Raw genomic sequence first — 18,363 nt, forward strand, 5'->3', positions numbered from 1 at the left:
CCCTGCTGTCACTTTTTTGGGGGATATACCTGGAAGTAGAATTGCGGGATCACATGGTAATTCTATTTGTAGTTTTTGAGGAATTGCCATACTATTTTCCAGCAGATGCACTATTTTCCATTCCCACCAGCAGTGTATAAGAGTTCTAATTTCTCCACATTCTTGCCAACACTTGCTATTTTCTATTTTTTTCTTTTGATAGTAGCCATCCTAATGAGTGTGAAGTGGGAAAATGGAGTTTAAACCATTTTATATATATATATATATATATATATATATATGTATGTATATATTTCAGATCGTCATAAATGTGCCATCTATTAAGAAAGCTTAGTGGAAAGAATTCCTGCACTGAGTGGGAGCTTGAATACAATCAAATCTAATAGAATGAGTTCTCTCCTTTCTAGTTATTTTTAAATGGTCTAGATTTGTTTCCACCAATTTGTGCCTTTAAATGTGAGTAATGGGGGGGCACCTGGGTGGCTCAGTCGGTTAAGCGGCCGACTTCGGCTCAGGTCATGATTTCGCGGTCCGTGAGTTCAAGCCCCGCATCGGGCTGTGTGCTGACATCTCAGAGGCTGGAGCCTGTTTCAGATTCTGTGTATCCCTCTCTTTCTGACCGTCCCCGGTTCATGCTCTGTCTCTCTCTGTCTCAAAAATAAATAAACATTAAAAAATTTTTTTTTTTAAAAATGTGAGTAATGGTTTTGTAGATAGAACAAAACTCATTTGAGCCACTTTGAGGTTCCCTTTTGGTGGAAGAAAAACAGAAATATGTGTAGGGTTCCTTCCTCTGATCCTCGTTTATTTAGCCATGTATCACCCAAAAGATGTCATGTTGTCTATGACATTTCACTGTTTTAGAATCACAAAGAAGGAAAGCTAATACAAATCTATTTTGAGAAGCATAATGTGTGTATCTCACATTATCTTTTCATATAAAAGGCATTATTTCATTGTTTACCACCACTGGGTTTCCTTTCTCATGGTTGTATCTTCATTCCTTAGCACTTAAATTTTTTAAGTGTTCTAAATTAAGTATATTCATAAATGTTCACAGAGTATTTTCAAGGGAAATAGTGCATTTGCGGCAATCTAAATATAATTTGTGTTTTATGGTTTAGACTCAGAGCAAATTTGGTCTCACAGTAAACATGCCCCACTTAGCCTTTATATTTATATTTACTAAGTTCAAAGCTAAATTAAGTGCCTTCTGGAACCCTCAAGAGGAGTGTGGCCAAAATACACAGAATGAGGATTAATGCAGCAGGGTCACAATATTATGGAGTCAAATCACTTTTTCTTTCACCCAAAAAGTTGAAAAAGTACCATTAGCTGAGTTCTTATTACTGAATTCCTCAAAAAAGCACATGACAGAAAATAAACTTGGGCAGAAAAACTTGCATTTCTGGTGTCTAATATAGCTCCCAGCTCTTGGTAAAAACTGTACTGAATAAATAAGTGGTTGAGGGCGTTAATCTGTGTTCCTTGACTTGCAGGAAACTGTTTTAACATTAAGAAAAGAATTCATCCTGAAAATGACAGCCAAAATGTGATGTAATAAAGAATAGATCTGGTTTTAGCTCTCCATTCCTTGCACCGAGCTTGAAAAACCCTCTGAATTTCCTAACTGATGGCCATTTGTCTTTGTTATGCTAATGAGGAAACTCAAGGGAGAGGCTGGCCACACCAAAAAGAACAAGGTTGTATAGGGTTGGACCTTCTAGCCCTACTTTCCATTTCCAACCTCCAGAGAGGGAAGAGAGATTGAAGCCAGAGTTCAATCATAGTCACTGATTTAATCAATCATGCAAATGTAGCGAGATCCCATGTGGAAACTCTGGACACCATGCTTACTGGAGCTTCCTGGCTGATGATCTTACTGATGTCCTGAGAGAGTGGGATACCCTGACTCCATGTGCTCAGAAACCCCCGACACTTTGCCTTATGTATCTGTTCAGCTGGCTGTTCATTTGTATCCTTTATAATAAAATGGTGATCATAAGTATAGGGCTTTCTTGAGTTCTGTGAGTCATTCTAGCAAATTTTCAAACCTGGGAGAGTTGTGGGAAGCCTTAAATTTGTAGTCATCCAGGCAGAAATGGAGGTGGCTTGGAGACACCTGAAATTTGTAGCTAGCATTTAAGTGGATCGGTCTCTTGAGACTGAGCCCTTAACTTCTGGAGTCTTCATTAACTCTGGATAATGACAGAATTTAATTAAATTGTAGTACACCCAGTTGGTGTCAGAACAAGAAAAATCAGAAGGAACACTGATGCATCTTGAATATCTGCAGAGAAGTTTCTCTGATATGGATCAATAAAAAAAATTAAACATTGTATCTCAAAAATCATGGATTTTATGAGATAGCTATATATGAGCAAGAGCAGGGGAGGGGCAAAGAGAGAGAGGGAGACAGAATCCAAAGCAGGCTCCAGGCTCTGAGTTGTCAGTGTAGAGCCCAATGCGGGGCTCAAACTCACAAGCTGTGAGATCGTGACCTGAGCTGAAGTTGGACACTTCACCAACTGAGTCACTCAGGTGCCCCTGGATGAGATTTACATTTAAACTGGTGGACTGTGAGTAAAGCGGATTGCCCTCCAGAATGTTGGTGGGTCTCATCCATCAGCTAAAGGCCTGGATATAAAAAAGACTGACCTGCCCTGAGCAAGAGGGAATTCTGCCAGCAGACCACTTTCAGATTTCAACTGTAATGTTGGTCAGCAATTTGCCTGGGACTCCAGCCTGGTGGCCCACACAGTGCATTTTGGACTTTCCATATTCCCTAATTGTGTGAGGCAATCTCTTAAAATAAATTTTGATCTCCTCTCTCTATCTATACACACACACACACACACACACACACACACACATACTAGAGATTCTGTTTTTCTGGAGAACCTTGACTAATACACTACCTCACCTGACTATTGTAAGAATTAAATAAGATAATGTATTGAGAATTGTGTAATTTTTAAAGCATTCTAAACATTTACTTTGTGAATTTTAAAGTATATAAACATAAATATGGTTTATAAAACATAAGTATGGTTAAGTCTACCTAGCACATGTAATGTGAACTGAACTTTGTTGAGGCTTTGTAGACATATAAGTTAATGTTTATAAATGTGATCTCAGATCAATGTTATAGATAAATGGATTTGAACTATCACAGAAGAATCTATAAAGACAGCAACAAGTAGGGAGAGAAGCCTACTGGATTCCTGTGCTGGAGTGTTTAGCATCTGCTGCTGTAGAATGTAAATACTATGGGGACTGGAAACCATAGTTTAGTTGGCTTGGTTCAACTGATGTACCATGTCTGGCACAGTGCTTTGCATAGTTGTTGTTCAGATAGTTGCTAAACAATAAGTGACTTTTATTTAAATGATCACCCAAAAAGTACAATTTTATAACATAAAGCACTTCAGCATATAGCAGGGAGGGTTAGAAAGTACCTATGTGTTGAATCTGGTTATGCCCTCTGAGGAGTTAAATGCCAATTAATCATGGTCTGTATATTAAAAAGCTGGAACTTTGGTGTGGTTTGGGGGGTAGGCCAAAGCCACAAACTCCGAATGCCTCCATAAACAAATTCATAGCCAGACTTCACTCTCTGAAACCAATCGCTTTGCTTTCTTGGACCTCTGCTGAACTTTGCATAATAGCAAGGTGCCAATGTACCTTGGAGGAAAAAAAATCAAGGCCACTATACTCAATGAATACTTTTAAATTCCAGAAGAGTAACTGAATGCTACTCAGCAGCATAGCAAACACTGCCCAGTGTCACTTGTCAGTTCAGATCTCTAGATGACAGTTCTTGTAGCAGTCAATGCTGTTGAACGCTGTTCTCAATTGCATTCACGTGCTTTACAACCTTATGGATTGTGGTTTCTGGGGACTGATATTTTGAGACTCAGTTGTGGAAGAATATGGTTGCTTTCAAAATATTCTAGGCAAAAGCTTCAGTCTGAGAAAAAAAGACTAGACTTCTAGTCTTCTTGGTATTTTGGGAAGTATGTCATCATAATGATTTTTCCAGTCTCCTCTGGGTATGGCCAATAAAGGAAGAACATTAAGACAGCCTGCCTTAAATTAAAACCACAGCAGCATAGTATTTTCCACTTTGAAAATTGGGGAAAAATAAAAATAATACCCAATATTACTGAGAATATACCCCTATACTGCTGATTGGAGGGCCAACTGTCAAAAAATAAGCAAACAAACCAACAACAACAAAAAAACCCCACAACAACAAAAATCTTAAAAAACATATATATCCTTTGACCTCGCAATTCCACCACTAAGAATGTATCCCAAGAAAATAATCTTACCTCTGCAATGATTTATCCATTTGCTTAGGTTAAACACAATGTTGTTTGTAAAAGGGAAAAAATAGAAATAAAACACATGTCTAATCATAGAGAATTGCCTAAAGGAATTTTACTACATCCATTTACGGAAGAGCATACAACTGCTAAAAACAAGGCTGCAGAGGGGCACCTGGGTGACTCGGTTGAGCACTGGACTCTTGATTTGGGCTCAGGTCATGATTTCAGGGTCATGGGATCGAGCCCAGTGTCGGTCTCCATGCTGAATGTGGAGCCTTCTTGGGATTCTCTCTCTCCCTCTCTCTTTGTCCCTTCTCTGCTTATGCACTCATGCTCTCTCTCTTTCTCAAAAATAAATTTAAATGCATGAATGAATGAATTAATGAATAAATAAATAGCTAAAATAAGGTTGTAGAAGAATATGTGCGCATGAATGATGACATGGAAATTTGTTCATAATCAAATATTAAATTAAAAAGCAGTTCATACAATGTTATATATAAAATAACTCTATTTTGTTTAAAAATCAAGCAAAAAAGTACGTTGTACATGGGCACAGAAGAAAAGGCTGGAAGACTATGCACTAAAGGGTTAAGAACAACACTCTCTGGATGGTGATTTTTAACCATCTCCTCTATGCTCCCCCTGGCAAATTTTATATAATAAATATTACATTAGCAATTGGAGTGGGGAAGTAGCTTTAAACATTTCAAACAAAATGAACAGCCAACAAAAACCTATGATGGACTAGGGTTTACTAACAGAAGAGCAAAACTTTTATAGTGCTATGATTAAACTCTGGCACATTCCAGGACTTTACATGCTAAAGCAGTTAGTTTAAAATGACTTATTTCAGCCCTGATGATACCGAACGGTCTCAAAAGTTTTTGCTGTTTCCATTTGTTATAAAGTATTTTCTACCCCCACTATGGTAAGCCTTGTACAGCGTGAAGTCCAGGAACTAATGCAAGAAAGTGGCCTGACACCTTCATGCAAACGTTAGCACACAGGTGCCACCTTGGAAATGGGAGGTTTCAGCCCGTTAGCCAGCTCTGTCCACGCCACTAAAATCTAAAACCGTGTCTGTGGAAAAGTAAATAAAGAGCTTGCAGCCTAGATCCCTACATAGACAGATCCATCAGTGGTTATTAACGGCAAGTTAGAAATGTCCGGGGCCAATCCTTAACCTCTGGGGAGTGATGATGTCATCTGTGACAGCACCCTGCCTTTTTTTCAAGTGTCCTTTGCTGTCCGTGCCAGAATGGGTTGGAAAGATCATCTTGTCTATTCATGTCAGCCATCTGCCACTAATTGATGCAGCTGGCTGGGTAGTGGATTTGAAATTTTAAAAAAGACTGATGGTGAAAATGGCTGCCAGGTAGATAGCTTAGTCTGAATGAGTGCCCATCATGTGAAATGTGACACTTTTCACCGTCTTTCTCCAGCTGTTCCTACATCGTAACAGGGAAAGAGCCAAGAATATATTTATTTTTCCCACAAATGAGTGAGTCAGAGATCCAGGCAAAATTAGGCTTCAACTTTAAATCCAAAAGTGTGCCATTAGTGGCAGGACAGGGAAGATAGTTCCAGTGTAACATAAAGCTAATCTCAGCAAATTCCCCTTGTAGCTGATTTAGCCTTCCCTGGATGGGTGTTTTGAATTACACAAATATAGCATACTCTAGAAAAACAACAGTGGCTGGAAGTCTCAGCACATAAGCCTCAGAAGGACAAGTCCAAGGAATAGCATTCTTGATAGTCTCCCATAGTCCTTTAAAAACCAGGAGTGAACCCAAGTTAACTCACCCTTATGCATTACTATTATGTCTATTCTCAGAGTTAAAAAAAAAAATCAAAGATTATAAAGCATCTTCCAACCAGAGATTCCCCAGGTACTTCCCCAGCCTACCATTCCTCCTGGAATGCAAATGGCCAGGTCACAGAACGCGTTAGCCTGGCTGACTCACCTTGCTGTTGCTGGTCTTCTGGAAGCTTCAGTTTACAGGTATAAAAACTGTTAAACAGGTGCCTGCTGTCTTTTCTCTGTGCAGTAGACATGGTGCTGGCAATACGGCTGTGGTTCCAGTATCACTAGGACATTTCCTTCCCCTGGTTAGTCACCTAAAATGGTCTTCACCAGACACCCAGAGCCACAGAGGTACATGCAGATCCTATCCTTGAGTGTAAAACATTTACTTCTCTAATAAACTTCCAAGTGCTTTCTAGTCATGATTCTTGAAATAAATATTGACCAATATAACTTCCCCTACATACAAAGATGCCAATTCATTTGGATAAAAGCACAGCTTAATTTGTCTTTCATTTCAAAGTACTTTGAAGCTTTCCCCTCTACAGTGTAAAATCCTACAAAGTAACTATTTCTAACCAATTACAGTTTTGGCAATGTTTTGACCCATCTGCTGACACGAAACCTAATGCCTCTAGTATTTCAAGAGGACTGCTAGAATAAGATACACAAAATTTAAAAAGTGCTGCTGAGTTAAATCCAGTGATTTCCAAGCCTGGTCTGAGTTACCCTCTGTGACAGCTGAAAGTGAACAGTTCTTAAAGGAAGCTGAAGGAGGAGGGGCCGAGGGAGCTAGGCTGATTAGCATAAAGAGGCAGGCAAGAAATGGCATTGGAGTTGCTCTGAATAATAGTGACCAAAGCAGGGATTCTAAAAAGATGCCCTGATGTTATAGTCACCACGTTTCTGACTTGTGCTACTTTGTAATTAGAACAAAAGCTCGAGGCAGGGGTTTATACTGCATGGATGTTCATTTGCACATGCAACATCTGAAGGGTATAAGCGGAACTGGTAATGAGCTCATGGAAATATACTGCTGGGACTTTCAGTTTCTGTAAACACCTCTGAGTCTTCAGAAGGGGGCAGTTATAGAGCAGCCTGCCTGCCAACGCAACTATTTGGAGTTCTGGAAGACAAATAAACACATAAAACATTATCTTCCCAGAAATCTACCTCTGATTCCCTTTAGACTCTCCATGTCTACTTCTAGGTCACAAAACAAAGAGATTTCCAGTGGTTTCTTGTGTTGAAATAGCATATTTCATTGAAATATTCATTGAAATAATAGCATAGTTAATTACTGTTTAAAAACAAACCCTAAACACCTTTCATTTAACTCAGAAGCTGTTACCCCTGAAATTGTGATGAACATTACTAGATGCTGCCCTTCAAGATTCCACAGCTCTTTGTAGATTCTGAACGGCGGTGGTGGGCCAGGATGAAGGAGAAAGGCAGAGTGCTTAGCCTCAAAGTCTGAGCTCCACAGCTTCCTGGGCGCACTTGGAAATTGGTGCTAAGCTTGAAAGCCTAACTAGAAGGTTACCTCTTTGCCGGATCTGGATGGGTGTTCTCCTTCCACTTTGAGGCGATGAACAATTCCCCAAACATACTCTGACTTATAAAAACCCTTGTGATATGTGTGATTGTTCTTCCATAACTGCCATGACTTATTAAACCACCTTTATTATTTTAATAGTCTACCTGTTTTGGGCCCCTCACAGTACAACAGGTTATAGAAGTATTTAGCTACTTTGAAAGAGATTCCAATTGTTAGAGAAACATAGTTTCTGCTTTAACGGTTGGCATTTATCTCCTGCTTCACAGCAGTCATGGCAGAAGGCTGAAGCATTTTCTTTCAGAGTGACATAAAGCTATCAACATTCTATCAAGTTGCGGACCTCACTGATAAGCATATTATTATATAGGTAAGTCAAATAACCCATAAAACTGTAAGTCAGCCCTTGAGAGAAATGGATTCTTTTAAAAAAAAGTTTTATAGTGAGAAATTTAAATATATATATATGTGTGTGTATATATATATGTGTATATATATGTGTATATATTTGTATATATACGTGTATATATATATGTGTGTGTGTGTGTATATATATATATATATATATATATATATATGTATATGAATAGGTAGAAAGAATAGCATAATAAGCCCTATGTGCCCATCACTTGGATTTAATCATTATCAATAATTTCAAAACATTTTTACATTTTGTTCAAACTGGACCCAAAGGTCTACACATGGTCTTTGGTTGATATGTCTCATAAGCCTTTTTCACTGTGTAGGATTCTCTCTGAGAGAAAATATTGCATGGGGATTAATATCTTACATTTACCCTGATTTATGTCTGATTTTTCAAGGAAGCCCTTAGATGCCTCCATTCTTCTTACGCATGGATGTAAAGCTGGGGAGAAGGGGGAAAAGGAATGGTCAGCTGACCATAGAGGCTAAAACAGCTAACTTCTAGCCCTGTGCTCCATTAGTGGACTGTGTAACCTTGAACCAGGTACTTAACATCTCTGAGTTTGTGTCTTCATTTGTCAAATGAAACAAATGTTTGGTAAACAATGCAAGAGGTTATTCAATACTTATTCTGTGAATATAAAGACTTGAGAAAATAAGGAGATTCCTGTTTTGTCTTTGGCTATAGCCTGAGGAGAAAGAAATAGATTTAAAACAAAAAATATGAGTAGGATTTGGGAGTGTATCTGAAAATCTAGGCCCTTGATTTTCCAACCTGGCTGAGCACTGTAATTACTCTGGGAATGTCATAGAGATTCCTGACTCCCAGCTGCAGTGTTGGAGGTACGGGTGGTGTCTGAAATATATATATACATACATATATATATTTAAACATGGTTTATATTTTATATAAATATATGATTTTTTTTAGATGGAATATTTATAAAGTCCTCTTGTCCAGGTAAACATGCATAACCTACTTAAATAGTCTGCTTTGCTCATTCTTACATTCATTATATCTCTCCTGAGGGCTGATGACACCAAAACCAAGAATGCTTTAAACTTAGTTTCCAGTGCCACAACATTAGGGAATAGGGACAATCCCCGGGGAGACTTACTGCCTGGTTCCTCTATGTCCCACTGTTGTGCATTATTGAGTCAGCCCTGGGCAGTGACCCTGTGGTTGATTACTTGAGTTACAGAGACTCCTGGGTTCTTACACAGCATATCGAGTCACATTTCTGCTCTGGGAGGAGACTGTTTTGACTCACCAATTTCCACTGGAAAAAAGCCAGGATAGCTGAAAGTAATATGTAATAGGAATATGTAAAATAATATCAGCTCTATCAGCCATAGTTAGAATCAGTTATAATAAGCCATACCCTTATTTTTCAGAAACACTACCAAGTTAGTAGCTCATAATGGGCATATTATACTTTGCTTTTTGCTTGTAAATAAAAGCAAAGAGTCAGAGTGTAGAAAGTGAAGTCTGGTTGTGTCAAAAAACAAGTGAATAATATTTGGCATTTTTTACTTGCAATTTGATTAAAGATGAGTTAGAATTTCTATGAAACTCGAGCTTATTCCCTTACCAACTCGCTGTGATGTCAAAAAGATGCCACTGTTGAATGGCATGTTACAGGTAAATAATTGATCTTCTCAACGACTGCATTTGGGATGGATACTGGGAAAAATGATATTTTATGATTAGAACTTATAGCTCAGAAAGCATAGTGCTTGGTTAAATAATATGAATGGTCCTAAGTTTATAGGCGAGTTTTCTTTTTTCAGTTGAACCATATTTAAGAAGCAGGAACATATGCCTTGGACATTAGTATGCAAGTGAGTTATTTAATTAATAACCTGCCTTGTTTCAAAAGTGTTTATGATAGTGTATATCTACTCTTTGAAAGTGTTCAGAGTGCTTTGAATGACAAGTATAAGTAAAAAGCAGCAGTATTACATTTATCACTCTTATCCTCAAAGAATAGGATAAAAGACCCCTAACATGCAAACATGAAAACCATGAAGCCCTGGCCAGAGCCTCACTACAACCCCCAAAGCACTGCAGGGATTATTACATGGCCATTTTAGTTCAATACTCATGAACTAGTGTTACGACTTTAGAATTTCTATTGATTTTAAATAACAGATCCTCTGCTCCTTTATAACATTTCATGGTAGATTTTTTTTTTAAGATCATGCTTCCTTCCATCAAAGACATTGTGGACGAGAATGTAGAGTTTCAGGCTCTCACAATGGCTTATGTAACATGCTTATCATAAAGCTCATCAAGGCAGGCTTTTGTGGCTGTCTAGAGTTGTGTTACTCTAAGTCACTGTATGTTTTTAGCTCAAAGAATTTCTCAGGTAGCACAGTTGGCTGGATTCCCATAATTGCTATTTGTTAAAACATGGGAGATGCAAATGGTTGTATTAGAGGTTGTTCTGCTTGAATGCTTGTTCCTCTCTACGAATTGAGGAGGCGACACTGGCATAGCACCAAACTGCTTACCTATTCAAGGTGCTCACACTCTGAAATTGCCACCATTGATCTTTAATCCATTGAACATCAACATTCGGGTCTTGGTTATCAGAAATATTGTCTCACTCCATAAACATTGCCTTGGCATTTGAAGCAAAATTAATTTTGGCCCTTTCACAGATGAGCCTCAGATCTGGCTGCAACAGGGCTCCCTCTGGAGGTCAGCAGAGTCCAAGGTCAGTTAGCAAAATAGCCTTGGCCTCAGCACAAAATAAACCCATGTCTTCAGAATGGGGTCTTGTGTTAGTGAGCTCAGGAAATGCTTATCTGTGTCTGAAGTTGTAGGAAAGTTACCTGATTATTCTCCTATGGATTGCTATGTGCTGGTATTTAATCTCTGTAGCTGTACATTTTTTCTGTCTTTATAGCCAAAGTGAAAACAAGACAAAATAAAACCAAAGGGCAGAAAAATGCAGAGTTTTATTTTGTTTGTTTTAAGTGGCAAGGAAACTGGAGTACGGTGGTTCTGGTTCCATAATGTCCACCATCTGGGTAGGATCAAATGATCCTATAGAATCTGAATTCCACCTAAAAATGTTTGAAGTACATGGGCATGAGGTCAATGGGTTTGCAGCAGAACTGAACTCTTTGAAGGTAAACACTCATTAACTGGGATCATTTCCAAAATAAAGCAAATTAACTTGCACCAGACCAAACTTTTGTTACTTGATATGAATTTACATTCACAGGAATAAAGTAATCACCGAACTATGTTTTTCCCTCCCTACCTCCTTCATACCTTCCTTCTTCCATTAGTTTGTTTGTTGGTTCCTTCTTTCCATTCTTCTTTTTCCTTCTCTCTATTTCTTCTTTCACTCATTTTCTTTTATGTTAATTAAATGGAGTATAATGCATTATATTCCATAATATACGTCTGGAATCTGCTTCAAAATAATTTGAGTGAGGGAGATATGGAGGGTATAGACAAAATAAGACTTGCCATAAATTCTACTGTATTTTAACTAGTGGTTGTAGGGAAGAGGTGCCTGGAGAAAACAAAGTCACTTCCCTTTCTTCAAATAAGGCTAAAATTTGAAAAATGTATTTTTTGTTCAGTAAAAATAGGAATAGAATCCCAATGTCCTAAGCCATAAGGGATCAGTTCCACTGAAAAGTGTACAGTGGGGACTCAAAATTTTAAAAACATTTGGGGACAGGGAAATTTGGCTTTCTGTTAATTGGCAAGTGTTCCAGTGGGACTCTGTTTTTGTTGGGATGTATTATGTTGTGTGTACACATATATGGACCAGAGTCTCTGCTGAGTCTATAAGGTTCAGAAAAAAATGGTTGATAAAATCTTGGTTTTTGTCAATTTATCTCAATAAAAGCCTCTTGGAATTCCCCATCCCCTGCCCATAAGAAAGACTTGCCATAAATTGATATTTATTAAAACTAAGTGAACACATGAGACATATTATTCCTTCATTTATATATTCCTACATATATATATATATTTAATTTCCATGATTAAAAATTTTAAATATAGTTACTTTTAATGAACCTGATTGAAAGAATACAAGGAATGGGCAATGTGACTTATTAGGACGTGGAGAGAAGCTCTCCACATTTCTTTTCCTATTTAACTTTTTACTCTCTATATTATAAAACACATACAAAGATGGGAAATGTTAACATTCATACTGTATTTGTGGAGCAGCACATGAATACCATTTATAAGCAAACAAACAAACCCACATTGGGCTACACTTGGAAACATCTGCTATTGACAAAGGGGCATGATCATTAAGCTCAGAGAGACCTCTGTGGCAGAGGAGAGCCACGTAAGGCTGGGCCTTACGTGAAGATGCCACACTCATTTTTAAATAGGACCAAATGGTCATTTTACTCACTACTTCTCAACCGTACAGATGTTCCCTTCTACACCACTTAAAAAAATTTATTACTATTTTATTTTTAAACTTTCGATTAAAAAAGCAATTAGGTTGTGTGTTATGGGGCTGCTGTAACAAAGTATCATAAACTGATGGCTTATAAACAACTGAAATTCATTTCTCACAGTTCTGGAGCCTGGAAGTCCAAGATCAGGGTGCCAGCATGGTGGGGTTCTGGTGAGGGCTCTCTTCTGGCCTGCAGGCTGCTGACTTCTCACTGTGTCCTCACACAGTGGGAAGAAGGTGAGAGACCTCTCTGGAGTCCCTTTTATGAGGGCACTAATTCCATTCAGGAGGACTCCTTCCTCATGACCGAATCACCTCCTAGAGGCTCCACCTAGCACCATCATATTGGAGGTTACGATTTCAATATCTGAATTTGGGGTTGGGGAGGACACAAACCTTCAGTCCGGAACAGGTTGTATTTTCAAGAATGGGAGAGGTTTTAACATAAATTCAGCTCCTTGGCGGGGCATTGGAGAAAAGGTATCTAGGAACTCGTTATATTCCCACATATATGACTTCAGAGGCCTGCTCATGATAGTCAATAAATATTGACTGTTGGACTACAACCACTTCTTGCCTCCCAAACCACACACACACACACACACACACACACACGCACACACACTCCTTATCTCTCTGGCATTCATGAATGGCATGTGAGGATCAGGTTTTGTAGCTCAGACATTGATATGTAGCTTCAAATAACAACAGCACCTAGTGAGCTGTAGGGTGGGGACTCCCTGAACAGTTGTGTCAGAACAAAGCCACTCCTTTGTTGCACAGTGAGGACCCAAAGCGACTGAGGTTGAAGAAGATGGAAGGGTCAGAATACAGGATCCTGCTCATTGTCTCAGGGGTCCAGTTGGGTAAATCAAGAAAGAATCAACCTTCTACTTCTGATCTTTTAAATTGTTTCTCAATTCAGGGAGCTTGAAGCTCTCCCAGGAACTCTGCAGTCTACCTAGACTTAAGTGTTATTGGTACAATTAAATAAAACTCCTGGTATGTTTTCTTGTATATTACATACATCAGCTGTCAGCAAACATACACTTCTTCACTGTCAGCTTTCCAAAGTAAGCCCATGTAGATAATCAATCCTAAAAAACATTTAAAGAAGACAATAGAGAAAGGAACTTTTAAACTTACTTACAAAAAAAAGACTAATTAAAATAACAAGCTGAGCACACACTTCAAAATCCATTCAGAAAATATGAAAAGTCATACAAAGGGGTAAGTAAAAAATATAGGTGATGCTCATTAAAGTGTCACCTTTATGTACATGCCATCGTTGGATGAAAAATTATGAGGACTTCTAAGAAGATTTAAAAAGGGGGGGGGTGGAATCTGAACAATAGAGTGGAATAAACCATAGTAAGAGAAATTTGGCATCAATAAAGATGCGTAACACAGACAACGAGCATGTATTAACGAGAAAACTGCATGTGGAAGAGTAATGTTTATCCACAGGATAAATCCTGATAATTTAAGAAGGTAGGTTATCTGCTTGGAAAAGTCTTTTAAACAGGGCCCAGAAAGAGAAGTAGAGCTGAAAGTAACCTGAGACCGTCCCCTTTCCCCTTCCACCCAGAAAGAGACTGGAAAGAAATGTACTGAAGCCTTCCATAGCCAAAGTCCTGCTTTGTGGTAATTGGAGGATATCTTCAGGCTGCCTGTCTGCTTTATATCCATGAACCCAAAAGACTGTCAATACAACCAGGCACTTATACAAAGCATGCAGTCAACCCCTAGGAGAAGTCTGCTGGGGAAAGAAGACTCACACACCTACAGAGGAAAATCATGCTAAGTCTCCATACAAGTCAACCTAAACCTTCACTCATAAATGTGAATGACCAATGTAAGATCATTAGATATTTGAGGAAAACCAATACAAGTAAGGAAAAGGACCAGATGAGCAAACAGAATAGATGACCTTGGAAAAACGAAATAGGGGCGCCTGGGTGGCGCAGTCGGTTAAGCATCCGACTTCAGCCAGGTCACGATCTCGCGGTCTGTGAGTTCGAGCCCCGCATCAGGCTCTGGGCTGATGGCTCAGAGCCTGGAGCCTGTTTCCGAATCTGTGTCTCCCTCTCTCTCTGCCCCTCCCCCGTTCATGCTCTGTCTCTCTCTGTCCCAAAAATAAATAAACGTTGAAAAAAAAAATTAAAAAAAAAAAGAAAAACGAAATAGAAATAATGCAGGAAATGAAAGAGAACTTAAAAAAATAATTTGTTAGTGTCCTTAGAACAGAAAGGATATTACGTCCATAATATATGAACAGGTTGCCATCACAAACTGAGTTGCCAGGACACTAGAAAAATTATTGGTAATTAAAAATATGATTGCCCAAAAAACCCCACACCTCAATTAAAAAGTGAACTAAATAATGAACCTGATTAAAGATAGAATTAGTCATATAGAAGATAAAGTAATGGAAATTTTGAGAACACAGAGCAAAATGACAAAAATTTTGAACAAGTTGAAACATGAAAAGTCTGTTTAGGAGGTCCATGTATACTCCTCAGCTGACTAGCTGTGACCTTGGGCAAGTTGTGTAACACTAACACCCAGTGTTAAGTGTGTGTTTACTGTTTTCCAGCACTGTTTTAAGTCCTTACACATGTTAACCCATCTAATCCCCTCGGCAGTCCGCTGTAGGCTGTCCTTCCGTTTGCCATCATCTACCACTACATCCTTGATTTGAGGAGCTGGATGTTCTGTAGTACTTTCACCTGATAAATTAATTTCTTTATAAAGTACCAAATAAGGGACATAGAGAGTCCACAACCTACCATTCATCCTCTCTTTTCAAATATTGGCCAGGGACCCCGTCTCTGCCTCCCTGCAAATATTGTTGCATCTGTGGTAGAGTCAAAACACACAAGCAGCCAGTCATAAAGCCAAGAAGTGTTGGAGGCAAGAAACCATGCCAAAGAGGCAGTGGTGATATGTGGACATGTGGTTTTTCCCTAAACGGGGCTTCAAATAATATTGAATTAACAAGCAACCTTTAATAAAAAAGAGAGACCTGTAGATTTTATACAAAATTCTAAATTTCAGGTTCTTGTGACAAAACTGGAAGATTTGGTCCCTCTTCAAAAAAGGTAATGAGTGTGTTAGTTAGGATAGACTGTTGTAATAACTAGCGTCTAAGGCGCCTGGGTGGCTCAGTCAGTTAAACCTCTGACTTCGGCTCAGGTCATGATCTCACGGTTTGTGAGTTCGAGCCCCACGTAGTGCTCTGTGCTGACAGCTCAGACCTGGAGCCTGCTTTGGATTCCGCGTCTCCCACTCTCTCTCTGCCCCTCCCTCACTTGTGCTCTGTCTCTCTGTCTCTCAAAAAAAAAAATTAAAAAAATTTTTAAATAATAATAAATAGACTCTAAAATGCAGTACCTCAAAGAAGATAGAATTTTTTCTTTTATAATAGTCCAGTGATGATCAAGAGGTCCAGACTAGGTAGGTGGCTTTCCCTGAGATCATCCAGGATCTCTGATGGCTTCTATTTTTTTGTTCCAGAAGAAACATTTTCATTTACCATCTTTGATTTTAGAAAAGACTACTTTCACAAGAAAACAAATCCTTTGCCTTCTATACGTATTCCGATATCGAATGAATCAAGGCCAATTTAAAATCTCCTGCACCTTGCAGATGATGGATAGATATTTCAAAGCACTTTTATAAAGCACTGTTTTGAAAATGATAAAGATGTGACAAAACAAAACAAAAACTAACAAAACTTCTCTACAGACCATTATACATGACCTATAATGATGTGGATGGTACTAACAAAGAGAGAAAATATGCAATGCTCCTTCTTCATTAGTACAGGAGTACCAATTAAGTATCTGTACTTAACTGCAAAGTCAATCACCTTGCCCTTTCATTTTTCATTCGCTCTGCAGCAGACATAGTTGAATGCCTGCCCAGCAGCGATTTCCTCCCTCCTTGATGTTGACAGAATTCTGACATTGTGCAGCTATGTGCTTCAGGAGAGGCGGGCCTCATCCCTGTCATTACGGGTTGGTCTAAATCATCACATAGACCCCACTCTCCTTGCATTAAAGATTTCCAAGAAAATAATTTGTATCATGTCACATGGCTTTTACAACAAACAGGAAAAGTACTGAGAAAAACCGCCTGGGTGGCTCAGTCGGTTCAGCATCTGACTTCAGCTCCGGTCATGATCTTGTGGTTCATGAGTTGGAGCCCCCACATCGGGCTCTCTGCTGTCAGCACAGAGCCCCCTTCGGATCCTCTGTCTCCCTCTCTCTCTGTCCCTTCCCCAGTTGCACACGCACACACACTCTCTCTTTCTCTCTGTCAAAAAAAATAAACATTAAAAAAAATGAAGTATTTAGCATCATAATTTCCAGGAGAGAGAGAAGTCATTCCATCAACACTGACTGGCTCGGTGCCATCCCTGCAGCTGCCTCACCTTCCACTCTAACAATGCTCGGAGCAGCAGGACACTTGTCTTTGGAAACCACACTTTGCCAATATCAACACAATACTTGCTCGGCTCCACCTTTCTGCATCTCCCTTCCTCTTCTTAATATTGCACTGACTAGTCACTGGTACAGGAATCTGTAGCCAACAAAGACACATCAGGGCTTTTCATACTCTGTGCTCTCTCCCTGAGCTGCTCTTCCTCTTGCCTCTTCATTTTTCAAGCATCAACATCAAGCATCTTCTGGGTGAAAGATTCCGTGGCCCCACCGTCTTCAGGATAGAGTTAACCATACTCTCTTCTAGGCTGGACCTATATTTTGGCTATATTTCTCTTATTGTATAATGTGTATTTCCTGATAATTCTCCATACACATATGTTTCTTCCCACTAAGATATGAGTGAATTGGGCTGAATATATGGTACTTTTAAATAGGAATAAAGGGCAGAAAGGAAAGGAGATGATAAGAAAAAAGAGAGGGAAAGATGGAGGAAGGGAAGAAAGAGAAGTGTTATGGTTTCTTTCTTTTTTCTCAATGAGACCACGATGAAATAATCAACTTGTGTCATGTTTAGATCCTAGCAGATGGTTCCCCAAACTGGGAAAATTTCTTCTCCATTCATGGTTAAGAAACAAAATGGAAAACATTGCAGCCAATTTTTAAAAATATTTATTTGGGGGGTGCCTGGGTGGCTCAGTTGGTTAAGCATCCGACTTCGGCTCAGGTCATGATCTCACGGTCTGTGAGTTCGAGCCCCGCGTCGGGCTCTGTGCTGACAGCTCAGAGTCTGGAGCCTGTTTCAGATTCTGTGTCTCCCTCTCTCTCTGACCCTCCCCCATTCATGCTCTGTCTCTCTCTGTCCCAAAAATAAATAAACGTTGAAAAAAAATTAAAAAAAATATTCATTTGGGAAACATAGATTCATTAAGTGATTGACATCCATAATAAATAGAAAGAATAAAGTGCTACTGACCTAAGAACCAAAGACAGGCTTTTATACCATTAAATGAGATCAAGATCATAACATTGGAAGGTCTCTGAAATCAGGCAGGCCTGCTGGAATCTGGGCTTCACCCTGTGCTAACCGTATGACCTTGAGCAACTTCCCATCTTCTAGCTTCCAGTTCTGCATCATACAAAATGAGTACAATAACACCGATCTTATATGATTAATATGCAGTTTGCATTAAATGAGATAACTGTACCTAGCTCAATGCTGGGCACAAGCCAATTAGATGTTTAGATGTCAGCATCTTTTTATACATGGCAAGTACTGACTAGAATATATATATTTCTTACCATGAATATATACATACTGTTCTGGTTTGTTTAGGATGAGTCAACTCTCTATAGAATG

General features: G+C 38.9%; 1 protein-coding gene across 2 annotated transcripts in view; it reads right to left on the reverse strand.

Moving 5' to 3' along the window:
• The window catches only part of RANBP3L (RAN binding protein 3 like), a 284,788-nt gene that overhangs the window by 38,563 nt on the left and 227,862 nt on the right, over positions 1-18,363 (reverse strand). Inside the window, exon 1 of one of the 2 annotated variants that reach the window (XM_025924293.2) lies at positions 6,299-7,137. The exons of the other annotated variant lie outside the window; for it this stretch is intronic. Within the exon in view, the coding sequence (XP_025780078.1) occupies positions 6,299-6,389 (91 nt within the window). The 5' untranslated portion in view covers positions 6,390-7,137. Of the gene's footprint in view, positions 1-6,298; positions 7,138-18,363 lie in introns of those variants that run through there. 2 annotated transcript variants of the gene reach the window in all.

This window comes from Puma concolor, chromosome A1 (genome assembly GCF_028749965.1).
Source record: "Puma concolor isolate L17-30 chromosome A1, mPumCon1.1.hap2, whole genome shotgun sequence".
Classification (NCBI taxonomy): domain Eukaryota; kingdom Metazoa; phylum Chordata; class Mammalia; order Carnivora; family Felidae; genus Puma; species Puma concolor.